The 23,261-nt window shown below is 29.2% G+C and overlaps 2 protein-coding genes across 2 annotated transcripts; one reads left to right on the top strand and one right to left on the bottom strand.

Moving 5' to 3' along the window:
* Positions 1 to 734: 734 nt before the first annotated feature.
* Positions 735 to 2,948, top strand: LOC123261074 (RING-box protein 1A). The gene is made up of 5 exons (XM_044722556.1): positions 735 to 903; positions 1,102 to 1,129; positions 1,593 to 1,714; positions 1,929 to 2,014; positions 2,652 to 2,948. Exons 1-5 carry the CDS (start codon positions 808 to 810, stop codon positions 2,662 to 2,664), a joined length of 345 nt encoding a protein of 114 aa, XP_044578491.1. The 5' UTR covers positions 735 to 807; the 3' UTR covers positions 2,665 to 2,948.
* Positions 2,949 to 9,931: 6,983 nt separating this feature from the next.
* LOC123261071 (proton channel OtopLc-like) lies at positions 9,932 to 21,489 on the bottom strand. Its single transcript, XM_044722547.1, has 9 exons — positions 20,635 to 21,489; positions 18,003 to 18,194; positions 14,706 to 14,953; positions 14,409 to 14,584; positions 13,305 to 13,466; positions 12,751 to 13,020; positions 12,293 to 12,683; positions 10,813 to 11,048; positions 9,932 to 10,544 (listed from the first exon to the last, which is right to left on the bottom strand). Exons 1-9 carry the CDS (start codon positions 20,655 to 20,657, stop codon positions 10,260 to 10,262), a joined length of 1,983 nt encoding a protein of 660 aa, XP_044578482.1. The 5' UTR covers positions 20,658 to 21,489; the 3' UTR covers positions 9,932 to 10,259.
* Positions 21,490 to 23,261: the final 1,772 nt, after the last annotated feature.

The following is a 23,261-nucleotide window of genomic DNA, read 5'->3' as shown; positions in this document are numbered from 1 at the left end:
GCCAGCTGCAGTATTGACCGAGCTTCCAACAAAGTAACACGCATTTCCAAGCGCGTCGCGGACATCTTACTCTCTTTCTACCTTTTAGATACAAAATTGAATGCCCAACCCGTTAGATTCTTAATTTCTTACATTCTTTCTAATTTTTAACAAGTAATTAGTGATATTGTAATGTTTTTTTCTTTTAATTTTACTATAAATTTCTAAAATTAAGTTTGTGCATTGTCATCATGAAGATGGCCGCCAAATGTTCGAAAAAAAGTGTTTGCAAGAAAAGTGAATTTTTTAGCAGCCCAGCCGCGGAATTCCATCATCTGGTAGAAAAACAGAAGGTAAGTGATAAAATAAAAATAAAATATTTGCTAATTAACACTTATTTCACTCTAAAAAGTGTTACATTTTTATGCGCATTATTTCCCGCCATTTTTTGACCTGTCTATTGCATTCTTTTATTTTCTTGAAATGGCTGACTTAAAAAATTATGAAAAATTTTAAATTAACAAGCTCATTGGCGATTAAAAATTAAAAAAAAAAAAAATATTCTTCAACAAATTAAAAAAAAAAATTATTATTTTTTTAAATTAAAATTTTTTATTGAATTTTTACATACAAAAATTCTTTTTTCCATCACAAAATTTTTTAATTTCCCGCGCTTTGGTCTCGTACTACTAGCGCTCCGCGCGAAGAGAATTCGAACTACCGAGCACTTTAAAAGCGCCATCGCGTGTGTTGGTGGTTAAATCACTTTCGGTTATCCACTCGCAAATATCACAGTTTAAAGTAAAAGTTAAATACAAAATTATCAAAATGGCATCAGCAGCGATGGATGTTGACGAAGAAGAGATTGATATGCCTACTTCCAGCAGTGGAAGAGGCGACAAAAAACGTTTTGAAGTTAAAAAGGTAATTATTTATTCTATTTATTCTTATCAATGTCCGTGAACAACGTATTTATTTACTCGCCTCCATGTCCGACGTTTTTATAACCTAATACTTACTACCTGATGCTTAGTCATTTTGTAGTTTATTTTTTTTTAACATCTTTCATTATTTATGTCGTTGTATTTAATTAATAATAATAATTTTTTTTTGTTATTAAAGTGGAACGCTGTCGCACTTTGGGCTTGGGGTAAGTCAACATTTTTTTTGTCCACTTGAAAAAATTATAGACTGTCTTTTTTTTTTCTTCTTATATTTTTGTCTTAAATAATTAATTTTTTTATTCAAATTATTTTAATTTTGATATCGAATCTAATTTTATTATTGTGAATTGCAGCACGCGTTTTAAATTTTTTTAATGATTCTGTCAATAATTACAAACCAACAATTGAAAAATTTTTTTTATTGAATTATTTTAAACAAAAATTTTTGCTAATTTCATAATAATTTTTCAAAATAATTTTTTAGTATTCTTTTTCTAATTATTTTACCAAAGCGTATTAATATTTATATTGCCATTGTACGCTAAGAAGGATTATGCTTTCTTTATAATTAATTTTTAAATCTATTATTTTGTACTCACTTCTTTTGTCTTCTGAAAAGCTTGTCCCAAAGCTTATAAACATAAAATTTAACTGAATTATATTTTACAGATATTGTGGTCGATAATTGTGCTATTTGTCGAAACCACATTATGGATCTTTGTATCGAGTGCCAAGCAAATCAAGCATCAGCTACCAGTGAGGAATGTACAGTAGCTTGGGGAGTTTGCAATGTAAGAGAAAAAAAAATTATTTATGAATTCAATTAAAAGATGAAAATTATTCTTACATAATATTAAATTAACAAATATAAAAAAAAATTATCTATGAATTTAATTAAAAGATAAAAAAATGAATATTTGTTGATTTAAAATTGTTAAATTAACTATTATTATTATTCATCGCTAAATTCGCGTCGAGACTAATTGATTGATTTTTTTATTCCAGCACGCTTTTCACTTTCATTGCATTTCTCGTTGGCTTAAGACACGTCAAGTCTGTCCTCTTGATAATCGTGAGTGGGAGTTCCAAAAGTAAGTAATTTTTTATTTTTAAAATATTTATTGTTACTAGGAATTTATCAATTTTTTCATACTTAATTATCTTTGATTAAAAATAATAATAATATTCATTTTGTAAAACGTAAAAAATTTAGTCATTCTACGAAATGAATTTTCTTAATAATTTATTTATTATACAAAGTAAATAATCAAATTATTTGAATATTATATTTAATCATCTGAGTATTCAATTAAAGATTTATTCTATTTAAATTTTTAATCGCTTAATTACAAATAATTACAAGTTATATTTATAAGCAAAGAATTTCTCGATAAATTGATTAATTATTCCAAATTTCTGTCGAATTATTAACGATTACTCTTGTCTTAATTTTCATTCATACATTAAAATTTTTAATCTTAGTATTAGTATAAAATTAAACTCAAATAATTTATCTACATAATCAATCAAGATTTAATTTCAAGTAATTAAATCAATTGATTTATTAATACTTTAAGAACATTCTGAAAGATACTTTTTATTATTAAATATTCAGTAAAAAAAATTTAATACACTAAGTATGTTTTATCATTAACTATTAATATATTTATTTAATTTTTATTAAGTAAATTAACAATTCCAAATATTAATAATAAATTTATTTTTCAGGTACGGTCACTAGGTGCTTTTATAACATTACTCACCCGAGTAAAATTTTCCTACAAATAATTTAAGTTTTACTGTTAATTATAATTGATAATAATAATAATCACCACAACATCAAGAGTTACTACTATAAAAAATAAAATTTGGGCAGTGTGAGGACGTCTTATCTTAATAAAAATACTAAGATCGTCAATATTCGATCTGTAAAATCAAATTTCTTATTAATTTAAATGAATATTTATGTAATTTAAATTACTTTATGTTTAAAATTAATAAATTTCAATACTTTTAATCATAAAATAATGGTATTATAACTAAAAGTAATAGTTATTTCATGAGTGAAACTCGAAATTGGAAATACTATTAGTATTCTGGTGACCAAACGCGTTTATCTGTAACATTACAGTAAAAATATATTTGCGAGTGAAGCGGCGGAGATGTGCGAACGTGTCTTCAGTTTGATTTTTTTTTTAAATTCATTTTTATAGAACGTCTGAATGATCCGATTATCCGGTCTTACCCGAGCCTGGATGTAAAAGTTTTGGCTTATTCGCCTCCTTTTCACTGCCGCCTCTTTTCTCAGCAACAAATAGGATTTTACGTTAAAAAAAAACTCCCGAGTGAATTTATTACTCATCAGACTCTCAGCCAGCTCGTCTGCGCCCCGACTGAAAATAAAACAAATAACAATAATAACAGTAAAATGAAATGAAGTGAGTGAAGTATTTAAACCAAATCTTTTATAATAATATAAATTTAATAATGTTTGAATAGGTATTATCCTTCATTACGTGTAATGGAATAGATAGTTGAGCTTTTAAACGGACAATATTTTTTCGCCAGTAAATAGAGCAGGAAAAGCACAGGCAAGCCGGCTTCTAATCCAGTCATACAGCGAAAATCACATCTTTGTAGACCACCAGGTATTACCACTCGCTCCATCTTCTCTGCTCATCTTACCAATAGTCTGAGCCACTTTTTTACTGCCTCAATTATATCTCGCATTTTCTTTGCTTCGCTTTCTGCTTATGTGGCACCATCTAATTATATCATGAGTCTACTCTCGATCCAGAGCTTACACTGGATCATTTCCACCCACTAGACTCTTAAAATATCTTTTTTTACTTCTATTTAACTGTAATCTTTTTTGTTCAATTAATTTGCTGCGGTGATGCGCAATTAATAGAAAAGAAATTAGACTATCATTTTTTCTCAGCAATAAATAATAAATTTTTTTAATCAATTATACGGCACCTTTTAAAGCGTAATTTTTTATTTTTTTTTTTTGTCAAAATAAATTAAATTTTTACTGAGTTAAAAAATTATTAAATTTTAATATTAAAAAAAAAAATTAAATAATTTTACATTCAATAATTTATTTTTTGAAAGTTATAAAATTTTGAAAAAATAGTCTAATTTTTTGAGTTAACTCAAATTAAAATTCAAAAAAATATTATAATTTTTTTATTACAAAATATTTTTCTATAAATTTACTTATTTTGTAATTTAAATTTATTTACTACAAAAATAAGAAAAAAAAATTTTAATCGCTTAATAATAAAATTAAATTTTTGGACTGAATGTTTTTAACATTCAAATTAAAAACTTAAAACTACATTAATAAATAATTTTTGTTTTTTTTGTCAAATTATAATTTAAAATTATTAAATTAAATTTTTACTGAATTGAAAAATTATTAAATTTTAATATTAAAAAAAAAATTAAACAATTTTACATCTAATAATTTATTTTTTTAATTATAAAATTTTCAATTGACTTTAATTTTTTGAGCGGTCAAATTAAAATCAAAATAAATATTATAATTTTATTACAAAATATTTTTCCATAAATTTTTTAATTTTGTAATTTAAATGAATTCACTACAAAAATAATAAAAACATTTTTAATCGCTTAATAATAAAATTAAATTTTTAGATTGAATTTTTTAAATATTAAAATTAAAAACTTAAAACTATTTTAATGAATAATTTCCATAAAAATCAAGGAGATTAAATTTAAATGAATAATAATAGTAATAATGATAAAAAAAAAAAGTAATAAGTGGATCGAACAGAATATTGCTGATACAAAGTTTAATTAAAAATCACTTATCGACTCTCTTGTGTTTGAAAAAAAAAATAATAAAAAAATAAACAATAAATAAATTGAAATAGTCATTCTCGATTTAATAAAACAATTTGTTCTCGACATAATGAAATTTTAATTTAAAAAAAATGAGCGCTGGCGTACTTGAATAAATATCAACTGACAAGTACAAGTTGGAAAAAAAGTAGATTTAAAAACTGGAATTTAGTGGAGGTATTTAATTCGATTGACTAACGAAAGGTTGGTTGCTTAGATATAGCCGAAAGATTAAAAGTAAAATAAAAAAAGTGAAGGTAGGACGGAGCGAGTGAAAGACTGGCGTTTAGGGCAGACGCAGAATTTTGTTTCCGGCGGAAATGAGGCCTTGGTGGCTACCGATTATCACCCCATCCCTTCCTCCTCGCCGGCCTTAGTCTTGCCGAAGGCGACCCTACTGCTCAGCTGGAAGTCAAGAACCCTCCTCGCTCTTCGCTCCCTTTAAACCCCGTTTAGCGAAAATCGTATTTATATTCCATCTCCCGCGTTCACCAGGTAAGCGACAAAGTCGCCGGCGAGACGAAACGAACTAGTAGACTAACTGGGTTTATAATAAAATGGGAGAGCAACTTTCAAAATTAATCTAGTACTTGCATAAAAATGATATTTTATCTTCCATATTCCATATTTATCGTCTGTAAATATTTATTTTTTTTATGTTTATCTAGATGATATTTTACTCCCATAATTTGAATTATTATGATTACTCTTGTCGTAATTAAACATAAAGCTGGTCAAAATAAAATTTATAAAATGTCCTCAATTTTTTAAAAATTTTTAATATTTCAAATGTTGCACTTTAATTTTTCTGAAATATACATAGCTGTTATTATCCATTAATTATTATTTATTGCAGTTTATTTTTTTCTGTGGGCAAAAAAATTTAGTTCATATTTCTTTAACTTTTGGTATGAAAATTTACGAAAGTTGATTTAAAATAAAATTTATCTCTCCAAATTTGGAATTGTGCTTTTATCTGTTAATTGTCCTTCATTTGATTAAAATTTGTTCTTTTGACTATTTTATTATTATTCAAATAATTTTTTTGAATTAATTAATACTTTAAAATTTTAACTCATTTATTTTGTGATACTGTTTCATTTTTTAGTATTTTAAATAAACAGCTTGATTTTTTTTTTTTTTTTAATTTTTTTTATTAATAAATCGTCCATATCTAAATCAAATTTTTTATCAAGATTTTTAATCTCAATCAATTTAATCTTTTTAGTAGTGTAAATGAAAAACATCTGACTACAAATAATAATTTACTTGAGTAAACATTTCAATCAAACCAAAAGTTACTCATGGCAATTATGTATTCATCGATTAAAAATGCCCTTATAAATGCTAGCAAGTCTATCTAGAGACTCCCCAGACCAAATTGACCCTTTCTATTTTATTTTACTAACAATCAATTTATAAGCAATTTTATTTGGGTTCTTATCACCCCTTCCTTCGGTGAAATCAATAATTTATAAGTTTAAGGCTGTTGCATTGACGTGTTGTATTATTTAGAGGCGTTTACTCGCCACGGACTTAGCGTAGAGAGCGCCCATTTATTATCCGGCTCCGATAAATCCAGAAGACGTGTAACCGGGGACCCGCTGTGTTTGGCGGATATATCAAGGATTCTTTTCTTTGCCCGTTGTCATCGTCCTCAGCTCCTATCTTGATGCATTTGCTCCTTTTACCACCAGGACACAGATATTCTCTTCCTTTTTTCCACCCAATATTTATTTTTTGGTTTAAGTAAATTTTACTTGATAAAATTCTTCAATATAATTTTGTTGGATCAATAATTTTCCTATTTATTGTAACAGAACTCTTTAGAGTTAGTTCAACAAATCTGTTTAACTGAATAAGCAAATTGATTTTTTGTAGCAACAAAATTGTTTCAAAGGTATAATAGGTAAATTAGTTTGTTAAAATAATTAATAGTAACGACAACAAATTTATTTTGTTAAAGCAACAAATAAGTTTTTTTATTTTATCAAAATCAACTGAGTAATCTATATTATTAAGAAAATAAGAAAAATTTTGTATCCAGGATAGTCATATGATAAAATCGGTTTTTTTTTTTAGTAAAATTTAGTGTTATTGCAAAAAGGTCTTGACTTGAAATAATGTCTTTTCAAGGTTTCATATCATTCTCACTGATAGTCAATTTATGATGATAAGTATTAAGGCTGCATTTAAAAATTCTCTATCTCTAGATACATAATTAAGAAATGACCTTGTATCTTGTGAACTATTGACATTTTCAAAGATATAAGCTCATCCCAATGTTACACTCATCAAGACCTTTCATTTGAGTACCCACATCAATTTTTCATATATTTTATATATTTATATATTTCACAAATACCATATATGTAAAATATATGAAAATTGCCATGTGGGTACTTAAATCAAAGGTCTCGATGAGTGTAACATCGGGCTGAGCTTATATTTTTAAAAATGTCAATAATTAAGAAATGACCTTGTATATTGAGAACTATTGACATTTTTAAAGATATGAGCTCACCCCGACATTACACTTGTCGAGACCTTTGATTTGAGTACCCACATCAATTTTTCATATATTTATATATATTATATATATGTATATATGAAAAATATATCAAAAATGCATGTGGGTACTCAAATGAAAGCTCTTGATGAGGGTAACATCGAGATGAGCTTATATCTTTAAAAACGTCAATATTTAAGAAAGTACAGTGCAATTTAACCAAAGTCATTATTTAATCATCAAAATTTTCGTTTATTTATAGTTCACAAGTCACGGCAGTCACATAGTGACTGCAAGGTTGCTAATGGTGATGAAATAATTCAGTTTTAATAACAAACAGATATTATTATAACAAAAAAATGATTGCTGTTGATACATCAAATTGATTTTTTGTTAAAACAATTAATTCGTTAAAATAATTAATTAATTCAATACCATAAGTAAACTCATTTGTTAATGCGACATATTTTTTTGTAACTCCGTATTATTTTTATTTCAACAAAATTATTTTTATGAGTGTACCAGATTCAATATCATCCGTGATTAAATTTTGTTTGAAAAAAATTCAACAATCCAAAAAAAAGAATTGAAAAAAAATAAACTGTTTTCAAACAAAGCAGGGATCGAGAAAGGCGAACATCGAGAGTTTGATCGGTTTACGGGTTACTACTATGCTATACCATACTATACTGTTGTACACTATGATACGGTAAACACATTTGGGTGGCAATCATGTTGCAAAGTGAGCGGATAGGAGAAAGCGGGACCGCGACGTTGAGGAGCACCACGGATCAAGTGGTGAAACAGATGAGTATGAATACGAGGAGGAGTTGAGTATTGTGTAGAGCTTCATAGACATAGAGACTGACAAGAGGGTGAGATTGGGGACGGTAGGAGGCAGGGGTTGGGAGTGGGTGGCTGTATATTCGGTTATGGGTACAGTGTAGCGGTAGTGAGTGCGCTGGTCATTGGGTCGTTACTGAAGAGCTCTCGTAGCAACCCTTTGTTGCTGTTGGTTCGTCACCCAGCGGAGTGTGTGCTCGCTTGTCCAAGTGGGGTGCGTGAGGGCTTCATGATTTAGTTGACCAGCTATTGAGTGTTCATCTTCTCGACGGCAACTTCTCAATCCTTCCACTCCATTACCAGTTTACTTTACCGTCTGAGAGATTTTTTGTAAATAGTCTATCGAATTTTAGTTATTATTGCTTCTCTTCTCTTCTGTTTCTATTTTCACTTTGAGAGCCAGGACAGGGAAACAGATTTTTAAACGAAGCTGAGGGCTTCGACGAGAAACGAGAGAGAGATAATAAAAAAAAATAAACATTGTACATTGTGAAAGTACGGAGTAAATCTGGAATTTTTTTTTAACGAAGGAAATATGGATTTTAATTCGAAAAACATCCGAGTACGGAGTTTTTAGATTGAAAAAAATTTCAATTAGCTTACACAAGTTTCATATGCAAAATAACTAACAGATACTTCAAACAATTTATCTCAAGTTTAAGCTATAAATCTATATTATTAAGATAATAAGCAAAAATTTTTGGCCAGTGTATTTATATGATAAAATGAGTTTTTAGGGTTAAATTTGGTATCGTTGGAAGTCTTGACCTGGATTGGTGCCTTTTCATGGTTTCATATCATTCTCACCAATAGTCAATTTATGATAAGTATTTAGGTTGCATTCGAAAATTCTCTATTTCTAGATAGATAATTAAGAAATGACCTTGTTTCTCGTGAACTATTGACATTTTTAAAGAGATAAGCTCATCCCGACATTACACTCATCGAGACCTTTCATTTGAGTACCCACATCAATTTTTCATATATTTATATATATTATATATATGTATATACGAAAAATATATCAAAATGCATGTGGGTACTCAAATGAAAGCTCTTGATGAGTGTAACATTAGGATGAGCTTATATCTTTAAAAAAGTCAATAATTAAGAACTGACATTGCTATCTTGTCAACTAATAATATTTTTAAAGATATAAGCTCACCCCAACATTATACTCATTAAGACCTTTCATTTGAGTACCCACATCAATTTTTCATATATTTATATATATTATATATATGTATATACGAAAAATATATCAAAATGCATGTGGGTACTCAAATGAAAGCTCTTGATGAGTGTAACATCGGAATGAGCTTATATCTTTAAAAACGTCAATATTAGTTAAAAAAGTACAGTGCAATTTAACAACAGTCATTTTTTAATAGAGCAAAATTTTATTTATTTATAATTCACAAGGCCCGGCAGTCACATAGTGACTGCAAGGTTGCTAGTAATAATTAATTAAATGAGAAAATAAAATTTGAAAAATTTTTTATTTAGGTCCTCTTGAAAATTTTTTTTATATTTTCTAACTTTCTGCTTTAAAAATTCAACGTTTTGAATTTTTAGCTATAAAAATTGAAAATTTTAGAAATATGATTTTATTCATTTAGATTTTTAAAAATAAAATTTTTTAAAATTACAATTAAGATCCCGTTTAATGAATTAAGAAAAACTCTGCTTGCTTGAATTATAATTTTTTTTTACTCATGTTCTTTTAATGCTAGTATAATTTTATTAAGAAAATCAATGATAAATTCAAGAAAATCTTCGTGAATTCAAGCTTTAAAAAAAAACTTCATATTAATAGATATAAAACTCCAGTACAAAATAAAACTCAAAACCAATTAAATTTTCTCTTCATATAATATAAAAAAATATGAGCAGCGATTTGACCTAGAACGTATAAAAGACACTCTAAAAGCTAATCAACGAGTTTAATTCCACATTCCAGCTCCTGAAGTAAAGTGCAGTTAAAAGTTGAGCCCCTTTAATACAATTCAAGAGCGAAGTATTCAACAATTGTACTTCCGGCGTTTAGAATCAAGAGCTCTTGAATTATTAAACCAGAATTTAATAAATATTTATAAAACCTATCGAATAAAAAATAATTAGGGACGAGTATGTAGAGCCGGTTTGTACTTGTAGCAGCTTTTCCAAACTTCAAACAAGCAAATCGCGGAGTGAAATCGGAAGAAAATGGCCAGTGGCATTGAGACGTGGGTGATTATAGTCCAGGCCCAGACGCCGAAGAAATGGAGGTGGTCCGGCCTGACGTCAGCTCTGGACTTCTCAAGAGTGTTGACTGCCCACAAAGCGATGTTGACGACAATCAGGAAGGTTATCAGCTCCTTGCCGGGCTTCTTCGTTGATGAGGAGCGTCTTCGCCAAGCAATCTGCGGCGCAAACAAATAAACTAAGGCATTATATAGGTATAACATTGTACCTTGCACTTGTAGTTGGTTCAAACTATGTAATATAATACGACACACTCAGTATTGATTTATGGGCACAGTTGATTGAAATATCAAAGCGTGGTAGAACCACGACAGCAACAACTACTGTCATAACTAGTAGACCAGACTAAGTATTATTCTGCGACCCTGTATTATACTGTGGTGTCGTTACTGCACAGACTTATTATGTATGTATGAGTATATGTACCTTGACTAGAAGAGTTTGACTAGTGCTTTGAATCAAAGCGATGAAATCAGCGGTAAGTGATAGTACCCAAGTTGGGCCCATTGTCAATATCCCGCCGACTGCACCAAATAAACAATGGAGATAGACACCCGCTTGTGCCGCTGCCAGCAAAGTCGAGTCAAGATGAGGTGCGGGTTTCGTGTTCTTCAGTTCTAAACGCCGTAATTTAAGTGCGCAACTTACAGACGCGATTGCACCTAAATTAAATTCATTTAGTTGAGTTTTAGTTTTAGTTTTCATTTTACATTAGAAGTTTTTTTTTAACTAATTAATTAAAAATCAGGATGTTGTAGATCAAATTGATGTTATGTTTTTTTATTTCATTTATTTTAACATGCGTCATCATCAGGCACCTTAAAATTTTTACAATACAAAAACACAGTCCTTAATTTACAAAAATTACTGCCCATGATATTTTTTAATACACAAAAAAATTTGACATTTTTTTAATTAGAGTCCGTAATAAATACAATGAACCAAATCCAATTACACTGGTTTATTTGTATTAAATAATATTTGTTAATAGTTAACAAATCATTTATTAGAGACGACTTTTAGTATTTAACAAATATTTCTTAGTATTTAATAAATCTGATATTCATTTATTAAATATTAATAAATCTTTTTAAATACTAAGATATATTTGTTAAGGACGAAAAAATGGCTTCTAATAAATGATTTGTTAAATATTAACAAATATTTTTAACTATAAACAAATCTTTCTATCAGTGTAAATATATTTTAAAAACCTCCTCAACAATATGTTGACAAGTAACAAATTATCAACAATAACCTTCAAATAAACACGAGGTATCTTCCAAAGTATCTTCCAAAATGAAAAGTTTTTTTGTATATTAAAAAATATCATGCGCAGTAATTTTTGTAAATTAAGGACTATGTGTTTTTGTATCGTAAAAATTTTAAGGTGCCTGATGATGTCAGAATAAAACTGACGAAACGTGGCATGTTAAAATAAATTAAATAAAAAAAACATAACATTAATTTGGTCTACAAAATCCTGATTTTTAATTTAATTATAAAAAAATTTAGACCTGATTAGAGCAATAATATGGAAAACGGTTTTTTTTTATTTTTTAATTTTAAACAGTTCAGAATTAAGAAAAATTTTTTTTAATGATTAAAAAATGAAGATTTTTTATGATAATTTTTGATAAAATATTTGAAACACGAAAAAAGAATAAAAGGGTCTATACTTTAATATAAAACGCTTTGAAAATTTTAATCTGATTATTGTAGTTTCAATTCAATAGAAATTTAAACATCAATATTTTAATAGCTTATAAATTCGAAAACTTTAAAACTCAATTTTACTTTTTAAGTGTTCAAGAAAAAAAATATTTTTTTTTTCTTTTTAATAGAGTATTGAAGTATAAAAGCATTGAAGTGCTGAAGTATTGATTTGAGTGATATAAATAGTTACCTGCAATTAAAATGGCGGTTTCAAGAGCAGTAACTTGCTCGATAGCCATTTTCGACTTTGATTTTTTGAGGACGAAAAACATTATCAAACTCAAAACCGTGGCTGCGATTACCAAAATTCCGCCAAAGAGACCTTTGTGAGCGTTGCTGCAGTCAATGCTCAGTTGATGTAATGACTTTGCAGAACCGTCGTGTTTCACGACAACCATTCTGTCAACGCGCTTCCACATTTCGAAAAGAATAACGGCGCAAATCAGGCTGAATTCAATAGTACAAGGAAATAAAAAGGGACTTGCGTCTGTCAGAAGCGTCTTTAGTATTCCTTCTTCATTGAGCTCGTGATCGTGTAACTCTAAATGCGCGATTTCATGCCTTGTCTCTTCTACAAGTGCCTGTTCATCAGAAAAATGATCAAAGTCGGAAAAAAATTAATATTGGATAATAATAAAACAAAATTACCTGCAGCCATTCACAAAGATTGGTAGCAATCATATGCATGAGCCCTAATTTAGCGAGAGGACTGTGTTTAGCGAGCTCGAGATCTTTACTGTTCAAAAATATAAAGTGCATTTGAGCGGTCACTAAAAGAAGCCTCGCACTTGGTGTAATCGCTTTTAATGGACCAGCAGACGCAATAGCAGCACCGATTTGCAATCCAGTAAACACTAACGAGCCGGCTCCGAACCCGATGGCACCTAGACGCAGACAAAAGCTCCCGTACTGCTGCGCCTGTTGAATTTATAAACTTTTATTTTTATTTACTTTTAATTCTTACTGTTCCGACCCCTTGCAGCCCTTCAACAATTATCGGTATTTTAAATTACCCGGCATAACATTTTCTGTATCGAGTTTCTCGCCGGTTTAATGCCACCCGGCTTTTTTTATTTTATGGCCCCATTTCCAGGCCTGTCGGCTTTATCAGCCACTTTTTTATGTTAATTAATATGGCCTCATCTCTAAATATTTTGAACTTGAGCTATCTAGTTTTTTTTAGCTCTAAAATTATATTTTACCTGAAAACTTTGCCGCTTTCCTGTAAAGTCGTCCAATACAAAAGTCATTCCGTCCTTTCTTTTCTGGATCAGCATTTTTTTAACGGCTTTATCTCGGAGTACTATTGTGTACATTGTGATAACAAATCCTACACTCACTAGGTAGAGGTACAAATAAAATCCCTAGAAAAAAATTTTAATTAATTTTATACTCGTTTTAAAAATTATCTTTTAAGTAACTTAAATTTGCGCTTTTGTTGTCAATAATTACGAATAATAATTAAACAAAAATTGTTTTATCTTATACTTTTCGATAATAAGCAATTTAAACAAAATTTTAATATTTTTCTCTTGTCAAAATAAAATTATTAATGAAAAAAATAAAAAATTCAAAGAAATTTTAAAACGTTATTTTCAAAAATTTTTTAAATTCAATTTTTAAACTAATTTTTTTATTACACTCATACAAGAATTTGTTTATAGTAAAAAATATTTAATATTTAACAAATCATTTATTACAGACCACTTTTTAGCCCTTAATAAAAATTTCTTAGTATTTAAAAAAATTTATTATTATTTAATAAATAAATATCAGATTTATTAAATACAAACAAATCATTTTAAATACTAAGAAATATTTGTTTAATACTAAAAAACGGTCTCTAATAAATAATTTGATAACTATTAACAAATATTTTTTGGTACAAATAAATCCTATTAGTGTATTTTATTCAAGGCAGCTAGATTTTATAAACCGTACTTTAATCTGCAATTAAAAATTTTTTTTTACCGCGTAAGTCACAAAAGTAAATATTTTTCTTTAGTACTAATTGTTTAAAAATATTTATTTTTAAATAAAGCGTTGATCACTGATGGTTGAGTATCTGTGAGGGCAAATTAAAGCCGACATCAACATAAAGTGTCATTTACGCGGTGCGGGCTTATAAAGGCGAGCAATATTGCTCGCGGGGCACTACACTAGTCGACACATAATGAAATTTATTATTAATGCAAAATGGAACCGGTAAGCCGAGATGAGAATCGATCGACAAATACGGGATGAGGGCACGATATATTTATATTTATATTCATATTTATAAGTCCACTTTATAATATAATACAAACCTGATCGAGAGCGGGAGGGACCCTTTGGCTCACACTAGCCGTTACTGGGACCGTCACCCCGACGACTATTAGCAGCTTAGCATAAAGTGTGCTGACCGTGGATATTAATTCCGTGCGATGCTTTTCTTTTCGGTGCCTAGATGAGCCTCCGCTGCGGCGATTGCAGTGCGGCTTGCCTAGATATTTAATATTTAACAATTATAATCGATATTAATAATTACAATCGACGTATTATTTATAACGATAACAGTAAATGTATCCAATTGACGTTAACTCGTAATGGCAATGCATAATTACACTTAGAGGTCTCCAATGCACACAATGGGATGCCCGCGCTATTGACCGGCGTAAGTTGTAGATTCGAATACTGGTGGGATGCTGCTCTGGTATAAGGCCGATGATTATCAGGGATCTCTTGACAATGCTGCGAGCACGAGTCATGGTTCGCTGCTGATGTTGACGTATTGTTGCTTTGTCCTGGATTTTGATCTTGTGTGCCACAAGATGGCAGAGACAAGTTGCTACCAATACCCGAGATCAGTGCCCTATTCAATGCAAAATTTTTTCATTAACAAATTCAACTAAAAAATGGAAATACCTTTTTTTTTTATTTTTTTTTCGCAATACGTTTATTGCACGGAAAAAAGTAAACTGTAATAAATAACAGTCGATTTATAATAAGTAATGATCAACTGCTAAAAATTACCATTTCAATCAGTAAAATCATGATTTTACTATTCACTTTATAATATTTACCATTTAAACGTTACAATTTACTCTTTACATGGAAGAAAATACTATTTCAAACAGTAATATTCGCTATGTGAATGTCTAAAATGTTAAAGTATAATAATTACACAGAAAAAAAGATTTCTTGACTGGAGAATAAAATTCTTGGTTCAAGTAAATTTTCGGGTGCCCGAAGGAAGACCGAAGTTGTCTTGGCCGAAGTAAAAATTTTTCTTGAAATTCTATTCTTGGTGGAAGTAATTTTTCTTAATTCAAATTATTATAAATACTTGATACAATAAATTTTTATATTGGATCAAGATTTTTAGATACTTTAGGGAAGCAGCGCCACCTACTTTAGTTGAGAAAAAAATTTTCTCACCTTGACAAAATTTTTCTCTTGAATATTTGATACCCATTTTAGATTATTTTAGCACGCAATTGTACATATTGAATGAAAGAAAATGGTTCAATATTATTTGATCTTCCCATTTGACATGTTTGTCAATAAAAATATTAATGAAAATTTATTTAATTTTTTGGAGCAAGAGAAGAATTTTCTCACGATAAGAAAATTTACTTCTGTCAAGAACTTAATTTTTTGGAGCAAGAGAAAAATTTTCTCAAAACAAGAAAATTTTCTTGATTCAAATAAATTGTCTTGGATTAAGATACGTATTTCTAGTAGCAAGAGAATTAATTTTGTTGGGATAAGTGAAATTTCTTGTGTCAAAAAAAAATTTTTTTTCGCCCAAGAAAATAATTAGCAAGAAAAATATTTTATTGGTTCAAGTGAACCATTCTTTCTGTGTAAGAATTCAGACTTTATTTATCATTTCGTACCTAAAAAATGATCTTATGATATGTAAAAAGTATAAAATAAAGTTAGTAAATTTCTAATACAAGCAACGTCAATATTTACAAAGTAAAATGGTTAATTTTATACGCAACGCTAAAAATCAAACTGTAATTATTGACTTGCTTGGACTGGTAAAATGTATATTTTAAAAGTATAATTTTTACTGTTTCAAATGTTAAATTCTCCCAGAGTGAGACCCCCTTCTCCTCATAATATGGACTATATATTGAAATGGTAATTTTTACTGTTTGAAACTGTAATTTTTTAAGATGAAAGAGTCGTTATTTACTATAGTGACAGCTACTAATCACTTATTTTGAATATTAAATTATAAATTGTGGCTTTTATACTTTCTACATTAAGTTCTGTAATATTTATATTTTGCCACCCCGATGTCCGCTGTACTGTTTAAAACTATAAAAATTAACCGGAATCCGAGTGAATATTACAGTTTACTTTTTTCCCCTTGCTCTCTTAAAATGAATCAGTAGAATTTCACTGTTTCACAGTTATAAGTATACCAAGTGGTATACTTATAACTGTGAAATAGTGAATATACCACTAATTTCCAGTGATTTTCACTGTTTCAGATTTAGAGAGTGTGGAAGTGGTTATTAATATTTTTATGGTTTTGAAGAGTTAAAAAAATTCCTCATGATTGTTTTGTTGTAGAGGATTTCGTTTGCAATCGGATTTATAAGTAGAATTCGGAATTTCTCTGTTAATCGATTTCAATCGGCTCGTTCTAGTCTGAGCGCTATTTTATGTGGAATCATATCAAGTTTGCGAAATTATCACGGTTAAATTTTTACGTGTCTAAATTATTATTTTTGAATAATTAAAAAAAAAAGAAAAATTTATTTTTAAATCATTAAGTTGATGTAGAGTTTAAAACTTCACAAAGTGAAACAAAAATAATAGACAACTTTTATAGAATAATTTTTTTTTAATCTCTAAATCTGTTAACCATTTCATTTCACCTATTTTACTTCTATGATATTGTTATTTTACCAAATAATTGAAGAACAATGGCGGTAAATTGTTTTAAAATTTGAAGTAATTGTTATTCATAGTACATTGTCGTTTTTTTGTCCATAAAAAAGTTATAAAATAAAACACCGATGAAAATATGGTATTCCCAATAGCTGAAGAGTTAATATTCACCTTTTATATTTTTTTCTTGCGGATGTATACGTTAACAAACAATATTTGTTACCAAAACCGGTATTTTTAAACTAAATTTTTTTATGCTTTCCGGAATAAAAAATACTCGCGTTCGAAGCGGAGATATTTTTATTGCTGGCGTTTTTTTATTGCGTAGTGTAAAAAAAATAGATAGACGTGATTTGTAAAATCTCGAGTAATTCACGGTAAAATGGAATAAAAATAATAAAAGTAGGTATAATAATCAAAGAGGGAGAAATGAAAATAGATACAGAGGAGTATAAAGTGAGAAACTTAAATGGCCGAGGGATCCTTTCATGATCGATTTTCCATCATAAAAGCTTTATTTCGTTAGCTTCGATCGCGCGCGGTGTAATATAATTCTGTTTGGCTTTTCGCGAAACAAGAGAGCTGGCAGCCTCGACGGCAGTGTCTGCGGTGTTTGACTGGCGTTGCGTATTGTTGTGGGTCTTTAGTTTGTTGCTGTGTATACTTGATCAAACTCAATTTGGCTGATATATACTGCTATACTCTATCTGTACTCTACTCTATATAATATGGTGTATACACACTAGGCACTTGTATCTCTTGCGAATTAGCATGGCTAGAATTAAATAGGTTTAAGTGAATAGCAGCTCTCTACTCTCACTTGGAATCATCAAGTGACGCCTATTTTATTCTATCTTCATGTGCTTTCAATCTTTTGTTATTTAATAACAATAATAGTCAGCCGTAAAAGACAACTTAAGTTGATCAACTCTCACATTTTCTCTGTATTGTTGCTTTTCCTTCATATATTATTATTAAATAAATAAATATCTAATATTGAAATTTTAAATTACCCTATTAATGCACGTCTATGATTAATAATAGCGTTCAAAGCGATGCTTTGTCGACGTAGACTTGATGATCGGCCATTTTGAGGCAAAGGAAAACTATCCCTTCGATCCAAGTTGATGCATTGGAAATTTGGCCCTCCTGGTATTTGATGCTCTGCTGTTGATGGAGTAACCACTACCGAATCTCCTTCAAGCCTATATTTTTCAGTTCAATTATTATTCAATTTTTATTTAAATTTATTGCATTAATAATTTTGAGAAATCTAAAATTTAAAATTAAATATTATGCCTACACAGAAAAAAAAATGTTCTTCAATCAAGTATATAATTTTGAAGAAATTCATCTTCTTGATTTGAGTAAAAAAATTCTTAAATTAAAAAATTTTTACTTGGTTAAGTAAATTTTACTTGATTCAAGAATTTTTCGTCTTGATTGTAGAGAATTACCCTCTTCAAAATTATTTTCTTGGTTCAAGAATTGCACGCCTCATAGCGCGAAGTGCGTGAGGTTGTGCTTTATACTCGACTCGTCAAGTTCAAGCAATTTCGTGATCTTTAAATGTCTCTTTCACAAGCATACTACACTTATACAATGATATAAGTAGATGTACACCGAAAAAACACTTAAATTAAACCATCTTTTACTTTCTAAAATCATTTTAAGTTGCTATTTTGAAAAAAAAAAACGTTTTGAAAAAAATTTTACGTGGACGTCCGGATGTCACCCCATTTTGGATGTACCAACGATTACTCCCGAATAAATTGATATTTTAAGACCGAACCTTTTTTATTAGTTTAAGAATTCGATGAACTGGGTCCGTATTTCATATCAGTGGCCTAGTTTGCGTATTTTCTTTTTAATTGAATTTTTATTAAAATTCACTACGATACAACCGTACAAAGCCAAACGAACTTTTCTTATTTGTCACGTAAAAACTATGGCACCACTTGATCAAGCTAGATTTTTTTAGACTGCGTGCGCCTATGACAAGAAAAAAGGGCGCCGATGTTTAAAAAAAAATAAAAAATACTCTGTAAGAAATTACTTAATTATAATTTTTTTTTTTTTTTTAATCAATTACACAATTAATTGTTTTCTTAAAAAATGAATGAGCGTTATGAGGTGTGCACTTTTGGATTTTCCAAACTTTTTTTCTCTTGAATCAAGTTAATTTTTTTTTTAGTGTACGAAAAAAATTTACAATTTATAAAATGAGATTTTTAATTTAAACCGTTTTTTGGATGTTTACATAACCTAGTTTGTAAATTTATATAACGTCCATATTTATCATAATTACCAATTGTGATTCATAAAGATAAAAAATTTTTAAAAAAGTAAAAAAATTGTTACAAAAATTTGCTTCTAATAAATTTTGCTCTTTTTTGCAATATCATACAATTAAATTTTAAATAAATTACTTTTCGATAATCATCAACATTTTTAATTTAAAAACATTTTTAATTTCTTTTGCTATCAATTTTTATTTAATAATTTCATAATTCAAAATTTAACGACCAATAATTTCTTTTCCAACTTTGCATAATAAAAAATCATTAATTTCGCGTTTACCTCCCGCATAAAATTTAATTACCAAAATTTTTTTAATAGTTTCCCTCATTATCCACTAATTAATAATACTCGATTAACCTTCACGATCAATAAATTTAATTACCAATCATAACCCTGTTAGCAACTTTAGCAGTTAAATAATCATAAATTCCACTCATATCCTCTAAAAACTTGACTTTTAGAGTAATTTTCCATCAAAACATTCACTTCAAAGGAAATCGAAATTACTGACAGCAAAAACATTTCCATGCTCAATAACTGAGTAAATATTCACAGTTAATAACAACAAACATTCCCGAGACCCAATTTCGAACATATAAGTTCTCCCAGTAAATGAAAACTAATTAATTTAAACATATTTACGCATGATTGTCGGTACTAACAATTACCACCGATGTATTTTTCGAAAGGCCGTTTCATAAATTATTTATTATATTATATTACTCATACCTATAAAATCACGATCCAGTATTGCACTTGTTAATGTACATAAATACATAAATATATATAATAAAATTTCAATGAAATCAAACGACATTATTTACGCAATAAACTATCGTATGTAAATTAGCAGCTGGCAATTATCACATTTAGTATTGCAAAAATAAATATAAATATAAATTCAAGTCCTTAAATATGACATATATGACACATGACATGTTACTCATGACTCATAATCACAAATATGTTTTTAGAGGCATGCACATGTCTAGAGTTTTATTTAGCTTTAAAATGAAGAAAAAGAAATCCATCTCATGCTTTATTCGAAACTCTATCTCGAGTTTCACCGAATAAAACTAAAAATAGATTTATAAATATGATAGTAAGCCGTTGAAGTTTGATAGTTGTGAATTTGTGTTCAAGGTTTTATCAGCGCAATATTTTATCAGAAAAAAAAAAAAAAAATAAAATAAACAACAAGTACATTACATATAAAAATAAACTCCAGTATATCATGACGTCATGAGAGTAAGAGAGAAGTTGTGAGTAACCAGTGCAGTTCAGTGGAGATAGACAATTTTACGGGTTTACCCATAGTGGTGAAAGTAATATGACTAGACTCACGTGCCAGCTATGTCGTTTGCCATTTGTCTCCAACGTTTTGCTGGTGCTTACTTCTTTGCTTTTTTATCCGCGCTCGCGTTCGCGAGTCCTTTATTTTTATTTAAAATTTTTTTTTCGCCCAGATTTTTCTTCTCGAAAGAAAAGGACCGAGCGAGTGACTTTGAGTTGAACCACTTGGCTTAAACTCCAGGAATAGAGCAAAGAAAGTGTAAGAAAGAAATCCAGCTGAAAGGACTGAAAGCGGGAAAAGTTTTTCACCGGTCGATCGACATCGCGCAACAATCGGTTCCGTTTATTCACTGACAATGACAATGCACAACTTTTCGACTTCCACTGTCGGTGTTACTGTTATATGTAGTACAGTTCAGTATAGAGAAGGTAGAGGAGTTTCCGTGGACTAGACACGCGGACAGAGTCTTCTGTTTGCTCGTACCTCCCAGATATTGGAATAGGAATACCTGCCCGGGCTGAAACTCCAGAATTTATTCCACCAAATTCACCTCCCCGAATTTTAATGGCTCTCTTCTGCGTCAGTGTCACGGCACTCTGCTAAATTGTATTCACTCCGTTCGAGAATTTAAACTTTTTTTTCACTTAACCGACTACGAATATATTTTGTACTGCATTTTACAGTCACGGAGTTTAAATTTATTTCGAAGGTAAATTACGGTCTTTTAGAAATTTTTGTTTGGTTAAGTAGAAAGCTCGGGCACTCGTCTGGCCTTGGAAATTTCTTTGAAAGCGAGACTGATTGTTTACACGGTCATTTTAGTGTTTAACTTGAGAAAATATCAATTATTTAAATTATTTTTAAGAAATTCTTTAAAAAATGTTTTAAACTTTGACTTTAAATTCAAATTCTGGCTTATGATAAAAGATATAGGAAAATTTATAATGAGTTAATTTGTAGAAAATTTAATTTTCTACAAAAAATATTTCTTATAATTTTTTCTATCTTTAATATTCTCCCAAAAGTTGAATTAAAAGATTCAGAAAATTGTTTAACTAAAAGATTTACTGCACTTTGTGTGATTTTAATATTTGTAAAAGATATTTTATTTATACTAGTGAATTTATACGGTCAAAAAATAGAACAAACTAAAGTAAAGCACCTCCTCCGTCGACGATTTCTTTAATTGTACGCAATTTATAACTGAAAACTTAAATTTATATCACATAAATATTTGAGGTTAAAATTATCAAGAAAATTATCTTAAGAGCGCTAACTCGATATAATTTATCGCGCATACAGCGAGTACATTTTTTATTTATCCGTGCGGAAAAATCAGTTGCTTTGTTTGAACGTTCTTGGAAGGAATATTTTTCGAGAAAGTGTGCAGTACACTCTGTAGAGTAATTAAATAAAAAAAAAAGGTAATTGATCTTTAAAATGAAATAAAATATATATTTAGAATAAAAATGAGTTTTCGTTTCCCCAATGAAAAGTTGGTCGAAGGGAGAGCTCTTGGGAGCCAACCGAAACCGATTTGTCGATCATGAGCGGAAGCAAGTTCCAGCCGTTCATCTGCACATCGACGGTCTTGCTGGTGAATCGTCGGCGGAGACGGGACAGACGGAGGACGGGGGATTGGTACTCGGGAGCACCGGAACCACCCGGATATGAGTTTCCGGCACGGACAATTTGCCGCGCGAAATTGAATGATCGACTTGGATAACGCGGCTGATCGGGTGAACGGGTGCGCTACTTGGACTGGGGCGTTCACTACCTGCCAGACGCCGCCAAACACTAATACCAATTCGCCATTCGCCGGTACAAGGCTTACAAATACATTTTCCTCGCCTCCGCTCGTTAATACCCGTTAATTAAGGCGCGATTGCTTCTGTAGCAATGCAAATTACCGCGAATGACTCCCTGACCCCTGACGTTTTTTAATCTTCCAAAATTACATCGATTTTCATTGTAATTGCTATTTACGGTTATGATTTCCTTGATTTAATGATAGAATTTTAATTGGTAGTTCTGTTTATTTTTTTTTTTAATCATTCGATTGAGTAAATTTTATATAATCATTAGTTGTTATTTGGGAAAGAAGTAGAGAACCCAAAAAAAATTCGCAAAACAATTTTTTCACTAGAATCATAATTTCGTTAATTTCAAATTTAATTTTTTGAAGTCTATTAGTTGAATTGATAAAAAATGTTTTTATTTTAAACTTTATTTTCTTTTCATGAAATTTATTTGCTCCAATTTTTCAGCGGGTCTCCCATTTTCGTTCTAAAAAACTTAGTATTTTTTCAAATACTCTGCAAAGAATTAATGATAATAATAATAATAATAATCATCATAATTACAATAATATCACACAGTAAAAAATTTTGCGTCATTGCGTCGAAAAATTTTGTGTTAAAAATTTTTATGTTAAATATTTAAGACTTTTTTGTGTTTATTTAATAGAATAAATCTTAAATTTACACATAAAACTTTTAAATATTTAACACAAAAATTTTTAACATTAAGTTTTTTGACGCAATGACGGAAAATTTTTTATTGTGTAATATTAAATACATACATACGAATTAAACGCTCTAACTATCGATTTAATGAAATGAAAAAATTTTTAACTTGATAATTATTATAAATGTATGATCTTTTTTGTTTTCGATTT

Source organism: Cotesia glomerata, linkage group LG3 (genome assembly GCF_020080835.1).
Source record: "Cotesia glomerata isolate CgM1 linkage group LG3, MPM_Cglom_v2.3, whole genome shotgun sequence".
Taxonomy (NCBI): domain Eukaryota; kingdom Metazoa; phylum Arthropoda; class Insecta; order Hymenoptera; family Braconidae; genus Cotesia; species Cotesia glomerata.
The sequence above is the reverse complement of the archived record's forward strand: the minus strand, read 5'-3'. Positions and strand labels throughout refer to the sequence as shown.